At 37.6% G+C, this 27025-nt stretch overlaps 1 protein-coding gene across 6 annotated transcripts in view; it reads right to left on the reverse strand.

Moving 5' to 3' along the window:
• ZC3H13 (zinc finger CCCH-type containing 13) overlaps positions 1–27025 on the reverse strand; it is a 114395-nt gene that overhangs the window by 57975 nt on the left and 29395 nt on the right. For all 6 annotated transcript variants that reach the window (XM_081083010.1, XM_081083006.1, XM_081083009.1 and 3 more), the window contains one exon: positions 20440–20637. In XM_081083010.1, the coding sequence (XP_080939136.1) occupies positions 20440–20637 (198 nt within the window). The remainder of the gene's footprint in view (positions 1–20439; positions 20638–27025) is intronic.

Consider the following 27025-nt stretch of genomic DNA (forward strand, 5'->3'; position numbering starts at 1 on the left):
TGGTGGTCAGTATGCTTCCACAGGGGGAGCGCTGCTCAGCCAGAGCCAGGCTCAAGGCTGGCTGGCGAGCGCAACAGTGGTGGCAAGAGCCTTTCCCGCCTCTGCTGCAGGTGGGCGGACATCCCCCGAGGGGTCCCGAACTATGAGAGGGCACAGGCCGGGCTGAGAGATGCCCCCCTCCCCCCTCATGCACGAATTTCGTGCACTAGGCCTCTAGTCATATATAATTTGAACAGAAAGAGGACAAGTGTTAAGTACAATTTATGAGAAAGTCAAGAGACTTATGAGAGAGAGTCACAGAGAAGGCAGGGGCTAGATCAGCCGTGGGCAAACTACAGCCCGCGGGCCAGATTTGGCCCTTTTGAAATGAATAAAACTAAAAAAAAAAAAAAAAAAAAAAAAAAAAGACCGTACCCTTTTATGTAATGATGTTTACTTTGAATTTATATTAGTTCACACAAACACTCCATCCATGCTTTTGTTCCGGCCCTCCGGTCCAGTTTAAGAACCCATTGTGGCCATCAAGTCAAAAAGTTTGCCCACCCCTGGGCTAGATGATATAAAGTCTTCTAGGTCATGATGGAAGTCTGGTTTTATTCTAAGCATGAAGGAAATCACTTCATAGTTTTAGACAGAGAACTGTCATTCAAAATCTAACAAGATCTTATTTGCTTAAATATGAACATGGAGAAAGAAAATGTTCCTGTGTAATAATTTGTTTTAGGCCTAGTAACTTGCTGTCGCTTTGGATCATGATAAATACTCCCTGAAGGAGGTCAATTCTAATTAAATGATCTAAAGCAGCGGGCGCCAACTGATGGTCTGCGAACCACTGGTGGTCCGTGAGGTCTGAAATGTTGGCGACTGCTGATCTAAAGAAATAGGAGAATACTTATATTTTGAAAGATATCTCCTTCAAAAATATACATAATGATACTTGTAAAACATCTGATTCAAACAAACTAATAAGAAGTTCTAGATAATACAAGTAAATCTAAGCCAAATAGTAATAATTTTAGTTAGATTTCATTTCTGCATTTATGTAGAAATGAAGTAATTTAAAGAAATCTCAATTTAAGAATGAAGAATGTTAAGATAATCCCTACATCAATACATCCATCAATGATATTCAGAATCCTTCAGGAGCCTAACACGGACTTGTTCAATCACATGACTTAGCTAGTAACTGTACCTACCATTGTGACCCAGAGTCAAAAGAGACAAGTATCTGGTATTCCTGGCACACAAGATTGTTTTTAAGCTCTAGGAGTAAGAGAGTCAGTATTCCAAATGCAGTAAAATTTAGAAACAAAATGCACAAGCATAACATGAATTAAGACAACTGGCTCCTATCCTCTACCTTGTTTAGTTAAAGTTATTTTCTTCAGGGATAGGGTGGGGTGGTATGGTAAGATGATGAAGATGACCAGACCATGACAAAAAAACAATACACAATCCAGTACTGGGAAAGCGGGTTCTCAAGTTCTGGTCCAATTTCCCAGGCCCATTATTTCCCTCAGCTCAGGCCAACAAAATGGGTGCCAAATAAGGGAGATTCTTGAAATCCCTGCCACTGTCCTGGAAGTTCTATCCAGACACAGGTCAGAACTGCCAGTGAAAAAATTACCATCATACACTACTAAACCACAGCCAGATTGGAATGGATGTCTGTTACTTCATTAATCTTATCACATACAACATAACCCCACACTTTTACCAAAATGAGTTTTTGGCATTTACCACGATATGCATTTCTGATTGGACCAATTACTGAAACAGGACTAAACATCCCAACCACCTTATGCTACTGAAAACCTCTCTGAAATTTCTTGAGAACAACTTTCTTTCCAAGGCTCTAATTCTACTAAGCTTGTTGGATAAAAATACAACTTTTAGGGGCATAAATGACACTCTAGATTTTGTCTTGACAAGTTTCCCCAATATCACACCTACAAATGAGAGCCTAAGCCTTGACCAATTGGACGAAATGGAAAGGTTTTATTTTTTCCCAATGCAATCGAGTTATTCTGGTACTTACAAAACTCATGTTTAACACAAGTCTATCATAAATTTAGTATATAATTACGTTTAGCTATGTCACACATTTCTTTAAGTGCCTTATTATATCCCTAGCTTAAATTAGCATTCAAGTGAAAGAACTTTTTAGGTCGACAGACAGGGCTCAATTAAATGTAGAAAAAAGGATGATACTTTAGGCAAACAATTTCCAACTTGACTGAACACACAGGTTCCATTCTATTACTAAAATGTTTGCATATTCTTCATGATATTTCTGTTCACATCCATCAATTGGGAAAATGTTATATCAGTGCTTGTAAAATTTGTGTTTAAAAATTACATTATTCTCTTTTTCTTTTAAGTGTGATACTGGTATGATCATTATATTTTTCTGAGTGTTCTTTCTTGGAGAGACATACTAAAATGTATACAAAAGAAATAAAATGGCCAGAATCTGCTTCAAAATAATACTGGAAGGGGGGTGAACAAGGGTACTAATGAAACAAGATGGATATAAGGATCCTTATACTGTTCTATTTTTATGTGTGTGAATATTCCATAATAATAATGTAAACACAATACTTTTTTCTACCCACTGTATATAACCAAGCAACATTAGTATACTGTTACTCAAGAAACTATCAATTTAGTCTATAGAAAATGCTTGTTGCACATGGATTCCTTCCTGTCCTGTGGGTCATGGTCACAGGATGAGATTTACCAGTCCAGAAACTGGTGTTTGAAAATGAATGATAAATAATGAAGAAATCAAAGAATGAATCCAACAGATAATATTCTTTGTCAAATGTCTGAAATGTTTTTCTTTTAATTATTTTAATAAATAGGTGCAATACCTAAAAGGAAATAACTGCCAATTTGGTGGTAATTTGCTGATTCTAAGTTGAAGTCAAAACCAACAAGCTTTAAATGGCCACAACTGTTTTTCAAATCTGAGAAAGATTCATGCGCACATTTGTACTCCTATCAAGAAGTAAAGTAACAACCACATAAAAATTACAACTAAAATATAGAACCATCATTCAGAACTGCCTGAAATCTAGCTAAATGGAAGTCCTACAACTACAGATTCAAAGAATAAGCCACAGAGACTGGCAGGAGGGTCAGAGATCTAGAATGGGCTGGTCCCCACACCCACGTGTGGTGGATAAAAATTGGGAGAACTACCTCAGCTGTGGAGGTACCACTTGAGAAGCAAGGGGTCCCAGTCCCCCAAGAGCCCTCCCAACCTCCCCACCAGAGTTTCAGTGCCAGGAAGAGAAGTCCCCATAACTTCTGGCTGTAAAAATCAGTAAGGATTGTGGCTGAGTAATATGAGATTGTTGGAGTTCCAAGCAGTTTCTTTTAAAGGGCCTGTGCATTCACTTACTCAAACTTACTCCCTCCAAGCTCCAGTGCTGGGGAAATATATCAAAAGGCACCAGGGACATATGTAGAGGAAGTGGATTGCCTGACATCGGGAAAGAACTGAGGGTATAGCTTTGTGGTCGGCAAACTGCGGCTTGCGAGCCACATGTGGCTCTTTGGCCCATTGAGTGTGGCTCTTCCACAAAATACCAACTTCTGCGCATGGGCCATGAAGTTTCAATCGCACTGTACATGTGCGCCCGCACATGGTATTTTGTGGAAAAGCCACACTCAAGGGGCCAAAGAACTGCATGTGGTTCGTGAGCCGCAGTTTGCTGACCATTGTTCTAGACAAAAATGCTTGCAGAGGACACTGAACGTTTTCTGAGGCTACCCCCCTCCCCCTGCCCAATAGAGTCAGCAGGTAGGTGCCATTATCTGAACCTCCATCAACCTGAGTAACACTATTAACCCTGCCCTGGTGATTCCCTGAAATCCTGTTCCACCAAACTGGCAGGCACACCCAAGCTGTTTCCATACAAATGGCCTGTCTTGGCTCATGCTTCAGACTTTCCTAAAATTTCTCAGACAAGCAGCATCTGGCCTCAGTGTGCCCTGTACCACTTGCTAAATGGCCCCAGGCTTGGTAGTAGCAGTAGCCGGCCTTAGTTTCCAGCTTGGCCTTTTCTGGGCACCTCTAATTCTAGCTCAAGTAGCAGCCACCTGCAATTATTTTGTAGCTCCTGCTGGGTGGCCCCAGATAGGTGGTAGCTGACCTTGGCTGCATGCACCTCCCAGGAAGCCCCAGAGCCAGTGCACCTGGTGGACAGCTTCAGATCACACTGAAGCACTATCTAACCGCCTCCACAAGGGACACCCTCTGGGGCAGATCCAGCAGGCACCAGAGCTCCATTGAAGCAGGCCCACCTCTGTGGGGTGGACCCTGTAGAGCAGACTCTCCACAGCGGTTGTGGTCATAGCTACTCCTTGCAGCAAACAGGCCTGGGAGTAAATCCCTCCCATTGATGTGCCAACAGCAATCAAGGATCAACTACAATAGAAGGGTGTATACAGTCCACACAAGATTGTAGAGGGGGACAAGCTGGAGTGCCTAGCTCATGTGACTGTGGAAGTTAAGCCACTAGATTATACAGAACACCTTCTACATTAGACCACTTTACCAAGTCCAAGAGATGTAACAGCTCTACCTTATACATGGAAACAAACAGGAAGGCTGACAAAAGGAGGAGACAAAGAAACATGTCTGAAATGAAAGAACAGAACAATACAGTCCTCGGGTTACGTCGGAGTACATTGTTTCATGGTTACGTCGCCATCTCCCATTTATTTATATAAAAAAAAAGTTCTGTCATTTCAACGTATGTACATATGTGCTTTATGTTCTTTATTATTTATTTACCACAAGTAAAAGTCAGGAATTGTTATCTTTCTTTTAAATTTTTTTTACTGTTTCACTTCATTACTGCTGTGTATGTGCTCCATGTGAGTGATAATAGGTGCTAATATAGGTGGGTTCCAACTTACAGCGAGAATCGCGTTACGTCACACTGTAGGAATGGATCTCCGACGTAACCCGAGGACCTACTGTATAGGAAAAGAACTAAACAAAATGGAGACAAGCAATCTACTATATGCAGTTAAAAATACTGGTTATACTAATGCTCAAGGAACTCAGTGAGAATTTCAACAGCATAAAAAAGGACATTGGAACTATAAAAAAGAAATACTCAGAAATGAAGGATACACTAACTGAAATGAAGAATAATTTACAGAAAATCAACAGTAGAGAAGATGAAGCAGAGAATAAAAAAAATGATTTTGAATAAAATGAAGAAAAAATACCCAATCAGAATAGCAAAAATAAGAATACAAACAATGAGGATAGTGTAAGACGCCTCTGTGACAACTTCAAGCTTATCAACATATGCATCATGGGAGTGGCGGAAGAACAAGAGAGAGTAAGAAATTGAAAACTTATTTGGAAAAATAATGACAGAAAACTCCCCTAGCCTGGTGAAGGAAATAGACACACAAGTCCAGGAAGTGCAGAGATTCCCAAATAAGATGAATCCAAAAAGGATCACACAAACACACATTAGAATTAAAATGGAAAAGGTTAATTACAAAGAAAGAATCTTAAAAGCAGCAAGAGAAAAACAGTTATCTACAAGGCAGCTCCCATAAGACTTTCAGCTGATTTCTCATCAGAAACTTCGCAGTCCAGAAGGGACTGGCAAAATATATTTAAAGTGATGAAAAGCAAGGACCTACAAACATGATTCCTCTATCCAGCAAAGCTATCACTTAGAATCAAAGGATATATAAAGAGCTTCCTAGACAAGAAAAAGCTAAAGGAGTTCATCACCACCAAACCAATATTACATGAAATGTTAAAAGGTCTTTAAGAAGAAAAAAAATTGTCAAAATATGAACAATAAATACATATCTATCAAAAACTGAATCTAAAAAACACCCAAAAAACAAAAACACCAAAATGAACAAGCAGAACAGAAGCACACTCATGGATACAGAGACTATTTTGAAGGTTGCCAAATGGAAGAGGGTTTAGGGGGAAGGGGTAAAAAAGGTGAAGGGATTAAGAAGTACAAGTTGGTTGTTACAGAACAGTCATGAGTATGTAAAGTATAGCACAGGGAATACAGTCAATAATAATGTAATAACTATGTATGGTGTCAGATGAGTATGAGATTAGGATGATCACTTAGCAAGTTATATTATGTCTAACCACTGGGGTATACACCAGGAAAATAATATAACATTGAAAAAAAAAATGAGAAAATGTGAGTTTACAAAAGCTTTTAGTGCAGTTTAAAAATAATAGTCAATTGCCCAAATGGCATGGCTCACTGGTTGAGCATCAATCTATAAACCAGATCATCTCAGTTCGATTCTCAGTCAGGGCACATGCCCAGGTTGTAGGCTTGATCCCCAGTAGGGAGCATGCCGGAAGCAGCTGACCAATGATACTCTCTCATCATTGATGTTTCTATCTCTCTCTCCCTCTTTCTTCCTCTCTGAAATCAATAAAAATATATTAAAAAAAATAAGTCACCCTTTGGAACTTTTTCAAGTAAAATAGTTTTCGATATTCAGATAATTATAATGAACTGATTAAAGATAAAAAAAATTACCTACCCTGTTAATAGTATCATCTCATTTAAACACAAAATTCTGCTATCTACCATTTAGACTAAAGTGTATTACTAGTCATCAATGAAAACATATTTAACTAAATGTCCAGCAGAATGAGGTAACTTCTCTGATTAATACCCATAAAGTTTTCCTTTGTTAAAGCCCTTGATATACTGATTAACTTTCTTGATTCAGCAAAGTATATAGGATACAGATTTTCACTGATAAAGAAAATATTACAGCTACACTAAACCATCAGTGTAACATCTACAATAGGATCATCTAGATGTAATAGGTTAAGTTTGGGATACTGAGATTCAATATTCCCCTCACAAGTAATTTTTCTGACTAAATATTCACTACGAACTTTCCTGCGAGTTTTAACTCCCCTAAAGCAAATTACAGAATAAAAATGATGTAGGTGAGAGAGAGGGAGAGGGGTGAAAATGGTGGCTGAATAGGCAGACGGGTCCTGCGCCTTTTCCCGGAGCAGACTGAAGGAGCAACTAAATTGGAGAGCGTCCATCGGGAATTGGTAAATTGGACACAGCTGGTGAGACAATTTGCAGCTGGAAGGGCAGAAAGCGCTTAGAGAATGGTAGGATCGGGGACTTGAGCTAGAGAGAGACACACAACCACCAGGTCAAAATGGTCAGAAGGAAGCTGCACTGCACCAAGTCCGCGTCCCTTGGGGACAGGCCTAACATCCAACTGTGGAAAGGAAGTCCACAGGGCTACTTGTGGCTGGGGAATCTAGATCTAAGTCCACAGCTGGGAGAGGCTGTGCCCAGAAAGGCAGCCTGAAGACCTGCCCGAGCAGTGCAGTGCCGGGAGAGAAACTCGCAGTCCCATGGTTGTTTTGCCTTTGCTTTTATTCGCTAAATCCAGTTCATAGGAATTTACAATTACAAACACTCATCCGAGTCTGCAGTGCCAGTGGAGGTGCAGATTTGTGGAGTCTGGGGAGGAGGCTGTGGAGGAAAGCAGGGCAGGGAGAGGTGACCAGGAATTTGGTCCTCAGATATTCATGACCTTCCAAACCTAAGCAGCCATTTTTCTACTGAAGAGCCAGCCCGACCCAGCAGCCTCAAGGCAGCTAATTCAGCCATACCCAGACTACACCTTGAGCTGTAAAAACGAAACAAAGACTCTGTATAGTCCCAAAGAGCCCTCAGAGACTGGATTGAAGAAGGGCCATTCAGTCTGGACAGTGACACCCACCTAAAGCCCTGTCAGAAACAGACACTTGAGTGATTAAGATTGACAGCAGGCAGACTTGCAAAGCGGGCAGATTTGACCTGCCTGCTTGCAACCAAGGCTGTGGAGACAGACACAGAGGAGCGGTGGATTGCTTGGAACCTAAATACAGTGCTAACAGGAAACTGAGAAATGGCAGACAGAAGAGCGGGGTCTTAAACCAGCCCCACTGAGCCAGTAAAACTTGGTTGAAGCAAAAGACACTTGACTTTCTTTTCAATCTTTTATTAAAAAAAAATTTTTGTTCATCTTTTATTGTATTACTTTTCTTCATTCTATTTTTATTTATTGTTATTTTATTTTTCCATCCTTTTCTTCACTTCTTTTACCTGTTTTCTCCTGTCCCCACTTTAGTTTTTCTCTTACCTTTCTTTTAACCCTTTGTTAAAAATTGATCTTCTTTATCTGTTAGTGACCCATTATTATTATTGTAGTCTCTGTTGGCTTACTCATATATCTAATATCCTCTCCCCTGCTCCAAGTCCATACACCCTTCTCTTTTCTCTTTCTTCACTAGTCAGTTTTTTTCTATGCTTTTGTTTTCCCTCCCCTCTCTTACTCTCTTCTCCTAATTGTTTAATTAGTTTGACTCACTAAACTCAAGCCAATCTGCTCTTGCCTCTATTCTCCTTTTCCAAAAATAAGTGAATAGACAAATTTTTAAAACATGTTGTTTTAGTTATTCATTTTTTCTTATCTACTCATTCTCTTTCTACCTCCTCTATGTTAAACTGTGGTCCTTCCCCTAGTCATTGAATTCCTCAACCCTACTTTCTGTATATAAACTCTGTCTCTACAGATTCTGTCCCCCAACCCCCCCCCCCCCCCGCCCCGCTTTTTTTTCTGGGCGATTGTTGTTTGTATTTTTCGGTTTATTTATTTGTTTTGTGGAGTTTTCTCCACACACACACACACACACACACACACACACACATACACACATACATACATATATTTATCCCCCTTCCGTTTTATTTTCTCTCTTACCTTTTTCCTTTTCTCAGTATCATTTTTGATCTTTCCTCTTTCCTAATTCTCTTTTCTCTGGTGGTCACTTTTATTGGGGTTATCGGTGTTGTGAGTACATTCTTGTTTTGTTCCCTTTGTGTTGTGTCTTGTTGAGTTTTATTTTGGGCTGTTTGGTCAAGATGGCAGAGTGCGAGCCACATAACCAGACACCCTGAGAGGAAACTTCATCCACGAACAGGACAGTAACAGTCAAGACCCAACTACACCAAGAGAACCCAAATATCCCAACAAGAGGCATCCCTAGAATACCTGGCCCAGAAGACCTGAGAGATTACACCACTGGGTCCCACAAAACATCTACTATATTAAGACAAACTCAAAAAAATTTGGGTGACATAGAAGTTTGATCTAAAACACAGAAACAACCACAAGAGAACAGCAAAAATGGGGAGACAAAGAAACAACCCCTTTATGAAAGAAAAGGTGGCATACCAGAAAAGGAAATAAATGAAATGGAGGTAAACAATTTGTCAGAGAAAGAATTCAAAGCAATGGTTATAAGGATGCTGAAAATGATGGAAGATCAATTCAACAACACATGTAAGAATCAAGATGAAATGAAGAATGACATAGCTGCAATAAAGAACACAATGGAAAGCATCAAGGGTAGACTAGAAGAAGCTGAGGACTGCATCAACAAGTTAGAAGACAAGGTAAAAAACACAACACTCAAGCAAAGCAGCAACCAGAAAAAAACAACACTTAAAAAGCAGGACAGCTTAAGGTAGCTTTGGGACAATACAAAATGAAACAACATCTGCATAACTGGGTACCAGAAGAAGAGGAAGTTGAGCAAGGAATAAACCTGTCTGAAGAAATAATGACTGAAAACATCCCTGATTTGGGGAAGAAAAAACTCACCCAAGTCCAGGAAGCACACAGAGTTCCAAACAAGATGAACCCAAAAAGACCAACACCAAGACATATCAGAATTAAAATGGCAAACATCAATGACAAAGAATCTTAAAGGTTGCCACAGAGAGAGACAGAAAGTTACCTACGAGGATCTCCCATTATACTATCAATTGATTTCTCAACAGGAACACATCAGGCCAGAAGGGAATGGAATGAAATATACAGTCATGCAAAGCAAGGGACTGAATCCAAGAATACTATAACCAGCCAGGCTATCATTTGAAATTGAAGGTGAAATCAGGAGTGTCACAGACAAAAGAAGTCTAAAGGAGTTCATTACCATCAAGCCAGAAATGCAAGAAATGCTAAAAGGATTGCTGTAAAAAGAGAAATAGGAAGGGAAGAAGGAACACAGGCATAAAGAATAAAAATGGCAAAAACAAGTACCTATCAATAATATCCTTAAACACAAATGGATTAAATGTTCCAATCAAAAGACATAGGGTAGCTAAATGGATAAGAAAACATGACCCATGTATCTGCTGTCTACAAGAGACCCACCTCAGAACAAAGGACTCACACAGACTGATAGTGAAGGGATGGAAAAAAATTATTCAGGCAAATGGGAAAAAAAAAAGCTGGGGTAGCAAATACTTATATCTTACAAAATAGACCTCAAAGTGAAGGCCATCACAAGAGATAAGGAGGTCCACTTCATAATACTAAAGGGAGCAATTCAACAAGAGGATATAACTCTGTTAAACATATATGCACCCAATACAGGAGCACCCAAATACATAAAAAAAGTCTGGAAGATATCAAGGGAGAGATAGACAGCAATACAATCATAGTAGGGGACTTTAATACCCCAATGACATCAATGGATAAATCCTCTAGACAAAAAATCAGCAATCCTAAATGACTCACTAGATCAGATGGAATTAACTGACATCTTCAGAATATTTCACCCCAAAGCTTCAGAATATACATTCTTCTCAGGTGCACATGGGACACTTTCAAAGACAAACCACATAATGGGACAAAGGCAAAGTCTCTTCAAATTCAAGACGACAGAAATCACATCAAGCATCTTCTCGAATCACAAAAGCATATAATTACAAAGCAACTACAATAAAAAGAATGAAAAAAAATCAAGCACTTGGAGGCTAAATAGCATGCTATTAAATAATGATGGGGTTACTAAAGATATCAAAGAAGAAATAAAAAGCAACCTGGAAACAAATGACAATGAAAACACAACAATCCAAAATCTATGGGACACAGTGAAAGCAGTCCTGAGAGGGAAGTTTATAGCTCTATAGGTCTATCTAATAAAAGAGAAACATGCAAATTAGCCATCCCTCCGCTATGCTCAAGCCACGCCCACAAGCCAATCAGAATGACTATGCAAATTAACCAGACAAAGATGGCGGTTAATTTGCATATGCAGGTGTCAAGTGCCCCAGGAGGCGACTGCGGCTGCGGGCTCCTAGGACCATTGTCAGCCTGGGAGGTGAGGCCTGCCGTGCCAAGCCACACCCATGGGCTCCCAGGACCTTGACGGCGGAGAGCAGAGCGGGCAGAGAGCGGGAGGTTTGGAGGATCTGACAGAGCAGGAGGCCACTAGGCATAGAGCACAGCGAGAGCGAGAGCGAGAGCGAGAGAGAGAGAGAGAGAGAGAGAGAGAGAGAGAGAGAGAGGGAGAGGGCGGCTTGAAGGGCGTGGCTCCCTCTGTCACCCCAGTTTCCTCATTACAGCTGTGGAAACTGACAACAGGGAGGAGGAAGTCCCATCCCCACAGAATCAGCCAGAATTAGCCGTTGGTCAGACAGCTCTCAGTGGTCTGACAGCCAGGACTCTCATTCACCTGCATCTCACACCATGACAGTAGAGAGGTGGGACTATGTCTAAAGAACAACTGTTGATACAACGTAGCTCTGCGGCTGAAAGATGCTGGGGTTAATGACAGAAAATGTCTGTAGAGCAGCGTGCATCTGATCTTGAAAGAAGGCGGTGCCTGTGACAGGATGTATCTGAACACCAGCTATTGGAAAAATGTCACTCTGATGCCGAAAAACACTGGCGTTATCAACAGAAAATGTCTAAAGACCAACGTGCCTTTGAAGTTGAAAGAAGGTGGTGGTGACGACAGAATATGTTGAGAGAACAGTCATCAACACGTACTACCAATACTGGTAGGAACTGCCTTCTCAGCGAAAATGGAGTACATGAGGATGCAATTCTCGAACATAGTTGTGGTGGAATGACTGTGAATGACTGTTCGATGTGAATTTTGCCTATCACTAAATTTCTCTGATGAAAAACCATCCTATGGGAAATTTACTCGATATTGTAGCAAAGCGAAAGTCTGTCCAAATGATATACGTTTTCCAGATTACCCGGAATATTTAAAAAGATTAATGACAAACGAAGATTCTGACAGCAAAAATTTCATGGAAAATATTCGTTTCATAAATAGTTCTTTTGCTTTTGCTTCCATGGGTGCAAATATTGCATCGCCATCAGGATATGGGCCATACTGTTTTAGAATACACAGACAAGTTTATCACCATACTGGAACTTTACATCCTTCGGATGGTGTTTCTCGGAAGTTTGCTCAACTTTATATTTTGGATATAGCTGAAGCTTCAAGTAAAAGATTAGCAATGCCAGAAAACCAGGGCTGCTCAGAAAGACTCATGATCAACATCAACAACCTCATGCATGAAATAAATGAATTAACAAAATCGTACAAGATGCTACATGAGGTAGAAAAGGAAGCCCAATCTGAAGCAGCAGCAAAAGGTATTGCTCCCACAGAAGTAACAATGGCAATTAAATACGACCGTAACAGTGACCTGGGTAGATATAATTCTCCCCGTGTAACCGAGGTTGGTGTCACATTCAGAAACAAAGATGGAGAACCTCCTTTTGAAAGGGACTTGCTCATTCATTGTAAACCAGATCCCAGTAATCCAAGTGCCACTAAAATGAAACAAATCAGTATCCCGTTTCCTACATTAGATGCAATGACATATCCTATTCTTTTCTCACATGGTGAAAAAGGCTGGGGAACAGATATTGCATTAAGACTCAGAGACAACAGTGTAATCGACAATAATACTAGACAAAATGTAAGGGCACGAGTCACACAAATGCAGTATTATGGATTTCATCTCTCTGTGTGGGACACGTTCAATCCTATTTTATTTTTTATTTTATTTTATTTTTTTATTTATTGCTTAAAGTATTACAAAGGGTATTACATATGTGTCCATTTTATCCCCCTGCCCTAGACAGTCCCCTAGCCTCCCCTATCCCCCAGTGTCTTATGTCCATTGGTTATGCTTATAGGCATGCATACAAGTCCTTTAGTTGATCTCTTACCCCCCTACCTCCTGCCCCCCAACCCTCCCCGGCCTTCCCGCTGCAGTTTGACAATCTGTTTGAGGCAGCTCTGCCTCCGTATCTATTATTGTTCAAAAGTTTATAATGGTCTCTATTATCCATGAATGAGTGAGATCATGTGGTATTTTTCCTTCATTGACTGGCTTATTTCACTTAGCATAATGCTCTCCAGTTCCATCCATGACATTGCAAATGGTAAGAGTTCCTTCCTTTTTAGAGCAGCATAGTATTCCATCGTGTAGATGTACCACAGTTTTCTAATCCATTCATCTACTGATGGGCACTTAGGCTGTTTCCAGATCTTAGCTATGGTGAATTGTGCTGCTATGAACATAGGGGTGCATATATGCTTTCTGATTGGTGTTTCTGGTTTCTTGGGATATATTCCTAGAAGTTCAATCCTATTTTAAATGCAGGATAATTAACTCAACAGTTTATCATGGATTTGTATTCAAAAATGGAGGCCAATCGGATAAATTTCATCAAAGCAAACCAATCTAAGTTGAGAGTTGAAAAATATAGTGGTTTGATGGACTATCTCAAATCTAGATCTGAAAATGATAATGTGCCGATTGGTCAAATGATAATACTTCCATCATCTTCTGAGGGTAGTCCCAGAAATATGCAACAGCAATATCAGGATGCTATGGCAATTGTAACGAAGTATGGCAAGCCCGATTTATTTGTAACCGTGACATGCAACCCCAAATGGGCAGATATTGCAAACAATTTACAATGTTGGCAAAAAGTTGAAAACAGACCTGACTTGGTAGCCAGAGTTTTTAATATTAAGCTGAATGCTCTTTTAAATAATATCTGTAAATTCCATTTATTTGGCAAAGTAATAGCTAAAATTCATGTCATTGAATTTCAGAAACTCTCACATACTATTGATATTAGATAGTGAGTCCAAATTACGTTCCTCTAATTAATTCCTTTTCAATGTGCATGAATTTTGTGCACTCGGCTACTAGTAAATTATAACATTTTTATTTACAAAAATAATTAAACAATTAAAGTTCCTAGTACTTTTTTAACTTATGGTACTGCGTAAAACATTTTCCTCTATGAAGAGGGACCAAAGAAAATTTACATAAGTATCTAGATCCACTCCTTTTTCCATGGGTGTGAAAAACGAGAACACTCGTGAGCGGTCCTTAACAGATGGCGTGCGAAACACGAGAAAACTCCTGAGCGGTACGAAATGTGTTAACAAAAGGAAGCGAAACAATCCAATCAAAAAATGAGCGAAGGACCTAAATAGGCACTTTTTAAAAGATGACATACAGAAGGCCAAGAGACCTATGAAAACATGCTCTAAGTCACTAATCATCTGAGCGATGCAAATCGAAACCACAATGAGGTACCATTTCATACCTGTCAGAATGGCTAGCATCAACAAATCGATAATCGACAAGTGCTGGCAAGGCTGTGGAGAAAAAGGAACTCTCGTGTATTGGTGTTGGAAAGCAAACTGGTGCAGCCACTGTGGAAAACAGTATGGAGTTTCCTCAAAAAATTAAAAATGGAACTCCTATTTGACCCAGTAATCCCACTTCTAGGAATATATCCCAAGAAATCAGAAACACCAATCAGAAAGGATACAGGCACCCCTATGTTCACAGCAGCACAATTTACAATAGGTAAGATTTGGAAACAGCCTAAGTGCCCATCAGCAGATGAGTGGGTTAAAAAACTGTGGTACATCTACACAATGCAATACTATGCTGCTCTAAAAAATAAGGAACTTTTATAATTTGCAACTAGGTGGACCTGGAGAGCATTATGCTAAGTGAAATAAGCTAGTCGGAGAAAGATTAAATATCACATGATCTCACTCATTTGTGGAATACAAACAACAATAAAAACTGCTGAACAAAAATAGATCCAGAGACATAGAAGCATCAAAGTCTGTTCAACCTCATAGGGAAGGCTGGGGGTGGGGAGGAGATGTAAGAGAACCACCAAAGGATTTCTATGCATGCATATAATCATATCGCATGGACACAGACAGCAGGGGGATCCGGGCTTGTGCTGGTGGGTGGGAGTGGATGGGGAGAGGTCAATGGGGAAAAAAACCCCATATGTAATACTTTAATAAATAATTTAAATTAAAAACAAAGGAAGAAAACACACAATAATCTCCACAAAAAATGATTCAGGTGAGTTCTAGATAATCAAGATTTTACTATTTTCTACTCAGAGTAGGTTACTAAAAGTTTATTTTTAAAAATTATGGGAAACTGCTACATTTTCTAAAAGCAGAGTAACAAAGTAAGTCCATACGGCTTTTATTTTATAAACCAGTGGCATTCATGTTTTGATCAATACTAGATAAATAATTAGGAGATGAGTAAATTCTACTGTTCAAACTGAAAGACATTAATAAATATGCGTTTAATAACTGTGGCCTCCACACTATTCACTTCAAAAGCAACTACACGACAGATTTCAGTGTTATTCTAGTTAACAAACGTTCTGGGAACAGAATATATTCTTTTTTTATTTTTAAATTTTTATTTGTTAATATTATTTTTTAATCCTCACTTGATATTTTTTCCATATACATATTTTTAGAGAGTGGAGGGGAGGGAAGAGGGTGCATGGGCCCGACTGGGGCCGGGGATCGAGCCTCCAATGGAGGCACATGTCCTTGAGTAGAATTGAATTTGCAACTCTTTGGCCCCTGGCACATGCTCTAACCACTGAAGAAACCAGCCAGGGCCAGAATTAATTTTTAACAAAATTAATGTGGCCAATGTAGATTTCTGAGGATAATACTCAAATCCTGGATGGCAGATTAGTGACAGAGGCCTAAGGAATGTTTAAGAATTTTTAAAGAATTTTTAAAAAATTTTTGGAGGGGGAAATCATAAATTTTGCTTGGAAACTTATAGGTACTCTCCCTCACAGGGGCAAAACACAGGGGCAAAATTTTACCTGAATATCAAGAAATTTGCAGAATACTAAAATCCACCAATGGATCTGAGGTTATCAGCCCGATCTAAAAGGGTATAGAACTGAGACACAGAAGACAGGGACTTAATGAGTCATGTGGTTTTCTTGCATCATTTGTCCCACGTGAATGCATACTTTTCTAGTAACTCAATAGGAAACCACTGAAACAATCCTCCCATATTAAATAGGCCTTGCAAGTCTTACTTGGAAGGAAGGGAAAAAATCCATATTAAAAAATATATTATTTTACACACACACAGTATTACATTATTACTGTTATTACTTCCACACACATTATTACTGTTATTACAAGTAACAAAGCTTCTGACAACATTTCATTGCTGCATCATCAGCTTTCAGAATAGAATCTATACCACATATTAAGTATTCAATTACTATTGGACAAATAGATAAATTAGCATACAATAAGTCCTCACTTAATATCACTGATAGGTTCCTTAGCTTTAAGTAAAACAATGTAAAGAAGACGAATTTTACCACAGGCTAAATGATATAAACAAGAGTTAAGTTCCTATGGCAACTCATCAATGTTGTAACAAAATGATTTTGAGAATCTGCTGTACTTTTATTTGAAAACACATCTAGATATAATAACATCTAAATTAATTTTAATGGGAAATTTTATCCAAAAGGAATTTAATTACATACCCCATCAATATGAAAGCAAATGACAAAGATTCTGAATATAGTGTTTGGTTTTAGAATTAATAAATTCTTTATTCACATTGATGGAGAAAAATTAAACAGATCTTTAAAAAATCCTGGAGCCCTAGCTGGTTTGGCTCAGTGGATAGAGCGTCAGCCTATGGACTGAAGGGTCCCGGGTTCCATTTAGGTCAAGGGCACATATCCGGGTTGCAGGCTCCATCCCCAGTAGGGGGCGTGCAGGAGGCAGCCAATCAATGATACTCTCTCATCATTGATGTTTCTATCTCTTTCTCCCTCTCCCTTCCTCTGAAATCAATAAAAATATATTAAAAAAAAAAATCCTGGAAATTGCCCAGCGGCATGGCTCGGTATTTGGGTGTCAACTTATAAACATATAAAATAAAAGCCAAATGGACTTATTTTGTTACTTTGGTTGGAGTTCGGTCATGGCACATGCCTGGGTTGTGAGCTTGATCCTCAGTGTGGGGCATACAGGAGGCAGCCAATCAATGATTCTCTCTCAACATTGATGTTTCTATCTATCTCCCTATCCCTTCCTCTCTGAAATCAATAAAAATATAGTAAAAAAACAACAACCTGGAAATTAAAATTAATTTATCTGAAATGAAAATGCAATTTTTCAACTTTGTCATGTATGATGTTAGAATTCCAGTGCAAGTCAGGTACCCATGCAGTTCTTCAGTTCTCCTAGCTCTGCTGTTTCTTTCCTTAGACAAAAGAAATAAACCAAGTTCAGCCTTTTCTATATACCGAGTAAAATCTGAGTCCTAGGCATTCTTTGTTGCTCCTGGTAAAACAATGTATAATAAGACGAATTCTACCACAGGCTAAATGATATAAACAAATACTAAGTTCATATGGAACCTCATCAATGTTATAATAAAATGATGCTGAGAATCTGCTGTACTTTTATTTGAAAACACGTCTAGATATAATAACATCTAAATTAATTTTAACGGGCAATTATTGGACAGCCAGAAAGAAAAACTGGAAAATGAACAATCAACCTCAATTCCTCCTAATACAAAATGTGTTATCATTTCAATGATGAACTATGAAGGGACATATGTTAAGAACCACCTCTCAGAAATTTCTGGGTCACAATAACAAAATAAGAACACCAAGAACCATCAGAGAAGAATAAAAACTTCTTAAACTGTAAGTCAACAAGAACATTTAACATAATTTATATCTGATTTACATGTCATTTTCAAAACATACCTATTGGATTGAATAAAATACAATGTATATTTTAGGAAATTATGTTCAGGAATTGTGGATATGCCAGTTAACCACTTTCTTATTGCTCCAGTAAAACACAATGATGCCAGATCCTAGCAACAGCTGAGAGAATCATTCTGGTTCTTCTAAGTCACCACAGGAGACAGGAAAAAAAAAATTTGATTTATCTAAATAAGTTAGATAACATCTCTTATGAAGACAAAGAAAGGATTAAGAATATCACCAAAATATATTTTTGGGAAATTACTGGGTTTTGGCGAACTTACAAAGTTATAGTAACTACTTACTAGGTAGATCATTTATTCTTAATATTACAAATACCATTTCACAGAGCTTTCCAGATAAAGGGCCAGATAATACTGGTTTTACTCTAATGATCTTGTTACTTAATAACATGAGGCATCTCACAGGTGTAGCAGAGACTGCAATGTCCTATCCCAACACATATTCTCTCCTTGCTTTTTAGTAACCCCAATTTTACTTGGTTGAGATATACGCCCAGCTAAAGGATTACATTTCCAAGATGCCCTCATAGCTAGATGTAACCATGTGACTAAATTCTGGCCAATAAGATGTAAGAGGAAATAATGTGTGAGACTTCTAGGGAGGTTAAGGTTTTCTTCCTTTAATTTTTCCTATTGCCTGGAATATGGATGTAAAGGCTACAGTGTTAGCAGTCATATTTAACCATGAGATATCTAACCTTTTGCTTAAAAAGTGAGCATGCACAAGGAATCCAGTGTCATGACATTGAGGAATAGTCTATCAGTCTCAGACCCACCTCCCTCTGACCTTCTTTAAATGAGAAAATAAATCACAATTTATGATTCCCAACCTTTGCTGAACACTGGAATTCTAGTGAGCTTTTAAAAATCTGGATACTGATGTAGCAACCCATACTAAATAAATTAGAATACCTGGGGAGTGGAATTAGGTATCAATAAATATTAAAGACACTCAGGTGATTCCAATGTGCAGCAAAGTTTGGGCATGAATCCTTATTTCTAAAAGCTGATTCTAAATCTAACAATACCGCATCAGTAACAGTTAGAAAAAGAAGAACAAAAATTACAAAAACTAAATAATTTTATGGCAACATTCGATTAAGTATTAGTTTAAGTGAAAACCTGCAAATGGAAAGGCATATTTAAATATTACTATGTGGTAAATTATTACTGAAGTACAAAGATAAAGAGTATATTTATTGAGCACTGCTCATATTTTTAAGCTTTATCTCATTTAATTCTCACCTCAATCCTATGAGGCAGTATCATGCATCTTTTACAGTAGAATAAATAGAGGCTCTGATAAAACAAATACCTTACTCAGGGTCTCACATCAAGTAACTGGCAGAGCCAATATACTAGTTCCTGTTTATGCAAACTGAAGGTTTGTGCATTTTCTATTACACTGTAACTCAAAAAGAAGAGAGACTAAGAGGTCTCTAGAGTTATATATTTTCTTGAGGAAATATTAGTTTCGTGAAAGAATTTGAAAATGAATTTAAAATATTAATAAGGATAAAATATCCCTATCCAATCTGTAAACATTTCATAAATCTTGTGAACCAGAAGATCAACATACTAAACCCATATTCATAATAGCACTATTCACAATAGCCGTGAGACAGAAGCGATCCATATGTCCATCGAGAGATGAATGGATAAACAAATTTGGTATATACGACAATGAAATATCACTCAGCTTAAAAAAGGAAGGCAATCCTGTCACACACTTCAACATGGATGAACTGCTAAGACATTATGCTAAGCCAGTCACAAAAAGACAAAATTATTCCATTTATATGAAGTATCTAACGTGGTTAGATTAATAGAAATAGGAAGCAGAATAGTGGTTACTAGGGGCTGAGAAGTTGAGAGCAAGGAGAGAGGGAAAGGGAGTTTTTAATGGGTTGAGAGTAGCGGTTCTCAACCTGTGGGTCGCGACCCCTTGGGCGGTCAAACGACCCTTTCACAGTGGTCGCCTAAGACCATCCTGCATATCAGGTATTTACATTATGATTCATAACAGTAGCAACATTACAGTTATGAAGTAGCAACGAAAATAATTTTATGGTTGGGTCACAACATGAGGAACTGTATTTAAAGGGCCAGAAGGTTGAGAACCACTGGTCTAGAGTTTCAGATTTGCAAGATGAAAAAGTTCTGGAGATGTGTTTCATGACAATGTAAATACAGTTAATACTACTGAACTGTACACTTAAAAATGAAGATAGGAAATTGTTTTTTTTTTTAATCACAATAAAAAAATTTTAAGTTAGTATTTACTGAATTATCCATAACTCAACATGGGAATTATTAAGTATACATAAACAGTTTGATACCACTAAAAAATCCATTACAATAATGCTTAAGAGCTCCTGAATAAGTATTTTAGATTCTACAAAAAATAAGGCTGTCAACAATTCAGAATCCTCCTTACCTGGGCTTGTCTCTTTTTTCTCTTTGTCTTTCAAAATCCCGTCCTCTGTCCTTTCCATCTCTTGGTTTTTCTTCTATCCTATCTTTTACTTTATACTTTTCTTTATATTTTTTTCCCAGAGCAATATCTTCCTGTAAAGGAGGGGGTGGACTAGGAGTGCGAGGTCCTTTCTTTTTACTTTGGTTGGTTTTTGAGTTCCTGAAGATAACACAAAGTTATCATTAGAGATCCAAATACTTTTGGAAGGTCTAATGGATTTTTTTTTTTCATTTTAACAAAGCACATTTTAAAAATGGTGGCATTCCGCCGAAACCGGTTTGGCTCAGTGGATAGAGCGTCGGCCTGCGGACTGAAGGGTCCCAGGTTCGATTCCGGTACCTGGGTTGCGGGCACATCCCCAGTGGGGAGTGTGCAGGAGGCAGCTGATCGATGTTTCTCTCTCATCGATGTTTCTAACTCTTTATCTCTCTCCCTTCCTCTCTGTAAAAAATCAATAAAATATATTTAAAAAAAAAATAAAATAAAAAAAAAATGGTGGCATTCCTTTCAATAAATTGCCTTTGAATATTTTTTATACTGGTAATCAATATCTAGAAAAAACCCAGAAATGAGCAAAGAAATAATTTACTTGTTATTTATATCATTAATAATACTTATTAAATAATTTACAGGGTAAGTGTCTAAGACAGAGGTAGAGTAGGAAGAGATTCAGGAAAGGTAAAATGTAAAATAAAACAATTGTATGAACTGGAGGTTGTTGTTTTTTTAAGCTTATATAGAAAAGTAGATGAAGAAAGTAAAAATCACCTATAGTTCTATCACCCAAGGATCACCACTGTTAAAACCTTGGATATATGTTCACACTATTTCCATGTCTCTTTACCTCCCTCCCCTGCCACACACAACCCTACTTTTTGTACTAAATTTGTATATTTAGTACAAAAAGTTTTTTTTTGGTACTAAATATAACATGGGTATCTTTCTATAACAAAATGTAGATTTAGATAATTATTATTATTTTTTAAAAATATATTTTATTGATTTTTTACAGAGAGGAAGGGAGAGGGATAGAGAGTTAGAAAGATCGATGAGAGAGAAACATCGATCAGCTGCCTCCTGCACACCTCCTATGGGGATGTGCCCACAACCAAGGTACATGCCATTGACTGGAATCAAACCCGGGACCTTTCAGTCCGCAGGCCGACGCTCTATCCACTGAGCCAAACCGGCTTGGCGATTTAGATAATTATTATTATAGATTGTACAGAACCTCCTTGTATACATATATTTTATAACTTCTTTTAAAAATTACATGTTGATAGCTTTTAAATGGCTTCTATGTTTTTATCATTTCAAAGAACACACAATTACATAAACTATAAATGAAATCTTAAGCACTGTTAGTAAACATTTAAATCTTTGAGTCTTATTTTAAAAAATCTTTTTACAACATTTAAATTATAAAGATAGTCCTCTAAAATTCTGGGATTTTGTCTTTCATATTTAATCTACTTAGACTTAATTTGGGGGTATAGCTTGTCATCTTTCATTTGTCACTTTAAGTAATTTTATCCAAGTACTTTGAGCCTTTATATACCACAAATTATCTGTCTTTATGTTATACTTGAACAGCAATTTGACTGAATGCAGCATTTTGGTGTCACTATTCTTTTCCCTCAGAACTCTATACTTTCACAATCTCTTCTAGTGTTTAGTAACGTAGCTAAAAAGTCCAAAGAGAGTGTTTTTTTTTTTTTTTCCTATGAAGTTTACTTGTTTTTTCTGCTGGGATACATATATTATTCCTTAGACATTAAAAATTTCCCCAAAATGCCCTGGCTGGTGTGGCTAAGCTGGTTGGAGCAACATCCCATACGCCTAAAGGTGGTGGGTATGATTCCAGGTCAGGGCACATACCCATGTTGTGGGTTCAATCCCTGGTTGGGGAGTATGTGGGAGGTAACCAATTTATGTTTCTCACATCGATGTCTCTCTCTAAAAACAAAAAATATTTTTTTAAATTCTCAAGATAAATTGTTTTTTTTTTTCTTTTTTAAAGCTTTTTCCAGTACTCAGTGAGCCATTTTCAACTGAAACTTCGTCTTCAAATCAATTTCTTCTACTTTATTTAATCAGTTTGCTATATGACTCAAGTATCTCTGGTTTTTTATTATAATCTCGTGGAACTCTCTTCCATTTCTTATTTTTCTGTTATTCCCATCTCTCCTCTGCTTTCCTATAATCTAAATATGTCCTCAAATTTGGTAATTTTTCTTTTAAGCCACACTCATTCTCCTAATTCTAAACTTGGCAATCTCATGATTGCGCTACTTTCAGTTTAAAAATTGTTTTTCTTCCAAAATATATTTGTTCACAGATTTTTCATATTTTCATCAAATGCTCTTACATGTCAATGTAATATCCTCTCAAACTGTACTAAAATTATAAATAATTATTTAAATTTGTTCCCATTTACTGTAAGGAGTGTTCAGTCTGGTACTGAGTTTTTAATTAGCCTTTTCTTTTCATACATCTGGCAAGTTTTCACTAGCTACTCATTTCACTATCTAATGATTTTTATAAATGCGACCTGAGCCTGAATCCTAGAACTTACTTCCTGTGACCTTGAGTTCTCTAATCCAAAGATTCCTTAGCTATAAAGAGATAATGTACACTTGATTGCAGGCGCATCCCCAGTGGGGAGTGTGCAGGAGGCAGCTGATGGATGTTTCTCTCTCATTGATGTTTCTAACTATCTCTCTCCCTTCCTCTCTGTAAAAAATCAATAATATATATATATATTTTTAAAAAGATAATGTACAGTAACTTCCTCAAAATGTTGATACAATTTTAAAAAGATAACATTATAAAAGCAATTGACTTCTGGTGACCATTCAGAAAATTTAGTTCTCTTACTCCTTTATCCCTAATTCTTATTATCATAGATAGGGCTAATCACCTAGCAAGTCAGAAATAACCAAATCTCTTTTTCAACTTTGTCTTCTGCCAAGAACCAGATGACTAAAATATTTTATGTATTTAACAGATCAGTGATGTCTGCATTTCTATATATTTCCCCTTAAAAAAAAAAAAAAGTAGCCCGAACCGGTTTGGCTCAGTGGATAGAGCATCTGCCTGCGGACTCAAGGGTCCTGGGCTAGATTATGGTCAAGGGGCATGTACCTTGGTTGCAGGCACATCCCCAGTGGGGAGTGTGCAGGAGGTGGCTGATCGATGTTTCTCTCTCATTGATATTTCTAGCTTTCTATCCCTCTCCCTTCCGCTCTGTAAAAAATCAATAAAATACATTAAAAAAAATATTTTGAAGATAAAATACAGGAATTCTTATCACAAATTGTATTTTAACATTACTAAACTTCCGTCCTGGGCACAATGTTTAATCACACTGTACAGACGTTTTTGAAATCTGGTATGGCTATATGACCAACTTCTGGCCAAAAGAATGTAAGCGGAAATGATGTATACTATTTCCTAGCCTAACTAATGAAAGAATCTCATGCTCCAGTCAGTAGGAAACTATATAGTTAAATAAATGTAATAATCCAATTAATTTTTTTCTTTACATATTCCATTTTTTGGTGTCCTCAAAAACCTAACAAAGTGGAGTCACAATCAGAAAGAGCCTAGGTTACTGAATCTCCATGCATAGGAGAGCCACCTGTTAATCAGAAATAACCACTTTTACTTCACTTGAATGAGAAATAAACTTCTGTGTGTTAAACTCACATTTTGAGATTAAATTATTATAACAACTAGGCCTTGGCTGGTGTTTGTCGGGGGTTAGAACATTGGCTTGTGCATCGAAGGGTCTCAGGTTTGATTCCTCGTCAAGGGCACATAACTGGGTTGCAGGTCCCATCCCGGGCCCCAATTGGGGTGTGTACAGGAGGCAACCAACCTATGTGTCTCACATAGATGTTTCTCTCTCCATACCCCTCCTCTTCCCTTCCTTCCTCTCTCTCTCTAAAAAAAAGGACAAAAAAATAAAAATATCCTTGGGTGAGGATTAATAACAAAACATACACACAAACAAACAAACAAACAAACACCTATTACAGCAACCAGGATTATGCCAATATACTCACTAAAGTACAGAATTTCTTCACATTACTATAAAAAGTGTATGTGGTTGGAAAATATGCTTATGTTATAGGTATAGGATTTTCAAGTGCCTTCCAATTGAATGGGCTAAATTGGTTTTGAATGTTTTGAAGTAAAGAAGATCTTTCAACATTTTAAAAGTCAATTGATTATTCTTTAGTGGCACAGAGCCCACTTCCTATTTGTGGCACACAGCTCAATTAAATACTTCTATCATTTTTAGATCCTTTTTCTCTCTCTCTCATTCCAAAACTACTTCTTTTAAAGAGCATTTGACATACTTCATATATCTTTGTACAAAGAGCTATAAAAAAATTTACTTAATAAAAACTAAAAATGTAGATCAAGCATGTCAAACTCAAAGGCTAGCACAGGCCAAATAAACAAGGTTTAAGTTTATGTGGGCCGCAAAAACCCCAAAGCTGCAATTTTCACAGAAAGAATAGGTTTATTTCAATAGAGATACGGTGAATACAAAGGGCTGAAATAAATGAGTAATCATTAACATAAAATAATAGAACATTTTAATAAAAATTAGTAATTTTCTTGAACATTAACTTACCAGACACTGAATAACTAAGTGCACAAATTAATAGTGTAACGGAAATAAACCTATTTTTTTTGTTCTCTGAAAGTGAAATATTTTCTGTTGTGCACACCAAATGTCAGTCCAGGATTAATGATGTGGCAATCGGCTGCTAAAATATTTGCTGCTATATTAGTGGAGAGAAATGGTAGGCCTGCGTGTAAGGGAAATCCAACATGATTATAGTAATCAGTCATTAGCCCTAACCAGTTTGGCTCAGTGGATAGAGCATCGGCCTGTGGACTAGAAGGTCCCAGGTTCGATTCCAGTCAAGGGCATATACCTTGGTTGTGGGCACATTCCCAGTAGGAGGTGTGCAGGAGGCAGCTGATCAGTGTTTCTCTCTCATCGATGTTTCTATCTCTCACCTTCCTCTCTGTAAAAAATCAATAAAATATATTTTAAAAAAATAATCAGTCATTAGCGAATGTTGTAGTTCATTATTAATAATTATGTATAACAGGAAATTGTAAAAATTAAGTTATTAAATTTTTATTAAAACGTTTCTTACATACCATTATTATGGCTGGGCCGCAAAAATATTCGTTGTGAGCCACATGTGGCCCACGGGCTGTGAGTTTGACATGCCTGATGTAGATAAACAGATAAAGCATTTGCTGATTCTAAGCCACTCTATATCTCACATATCAACATACAAGTTTACTATCAGGCTATATCTCACAATGAAAGTAAAGAAGCCCTAACCGGTTTGGCTCAGTGGATAGAGTGTCGGCCTTTGGACTGAAGGGTTCCGGGTTCAATTCCGGTCAAGGGCATGTACCTTGGTTGCAGGCACATCCCTAGTAGGGGTGTGCAGGAGGCAGGTGATCGATGTTTCTCTCACCAATGTTTCTAACTCTCTATCCCTCTCCCTTCCTCTCTGTAAAAAATCAATAAAACATATTTAAAAAATAAAAAAAGAAAGTAAAAGAAAACTGCCAGCCCTGACTGGTTTGGCTCAGTGGATAGAGCGTCGGCTTGCAGACTGAAAGGTCCCAGGTTCGATTCCAGTCAAGGACATGTACCTTGGTTGCGGGCACATCCCCAGTAGGAGAGTGTGCAGGAGGCAGCTGATCGATGTTTCTCTCTCATCGATGTTTCTAACTCTCTATTCCTCTCCCTTCCTCTCTGTAAAAAATCAATAAAATATATTAAAAAAAAAAAAAAAGAAAAGAAAGCTGCCAGCTCTCGAGGAGAATGGTCAGTTTTAATTTGTAATTATCTCTGCCTCCCCAATTTGATAACCATGTAAAACTAAGACCCAGGAGTTTGTTTACCAGATTGTCACCTCAGTTGACTTATTGGCATTGGTTGCAACATTCCACTGAATTTTAACTGAAATTCTAATCCTTACTTGATGCTTAATAAGTCTTCAAACAGTTTATAGTATGATCAAGAAATTAAACTGAAAGTTGAGCTGACACACTCTAGGTAAGGTAAACTGCATAGCTAAAGAAATGGTATGTGCAATGCAATGTTTTCTTTGAACCTATAATGTACTGCTTTCCAGATCCTTCTGCTTCTATTATTAAATTAATGGTGCATCTTAGAGTCAACACCATTGTAGAATACAGGAAATATCATAGTTAAATCAATGAGTAATTACTCATACTTAAAACTAACCGCTCATCTAAATAGTTATGATTTCTATGAATAGATTAAATTTCAAAGATTCTATTTTCTCGCATCAAAGATTTTATAAATAGAAAAAAATAAGAAAATAAAAAGAATATTTCTGGTATGCTGTTTTTTTTTGGGGGGGGGAGGGGAAATGAATGGAATTGAGAAAAAGTTAATAATTGGTTAGCCAAGTGGATATACAGCAAGTAGGGGTAAATCACATCACTCTATGTTTAACCCCTTCCATATCCTTTGCCA

This window comes from Myotis nattereri, assembly GCF_964212035.1.
Source record: "Myotis nattereri genome assembly, chromosome: 2".
In the NCBI taxonomy this organism is placed as follows: domain Eukaryota; kingdom Metazoa; phylum Chordata; class Mammalia; order Chiroptera; family Vespertilionidae; genus Myotis; species Myotis nattereri.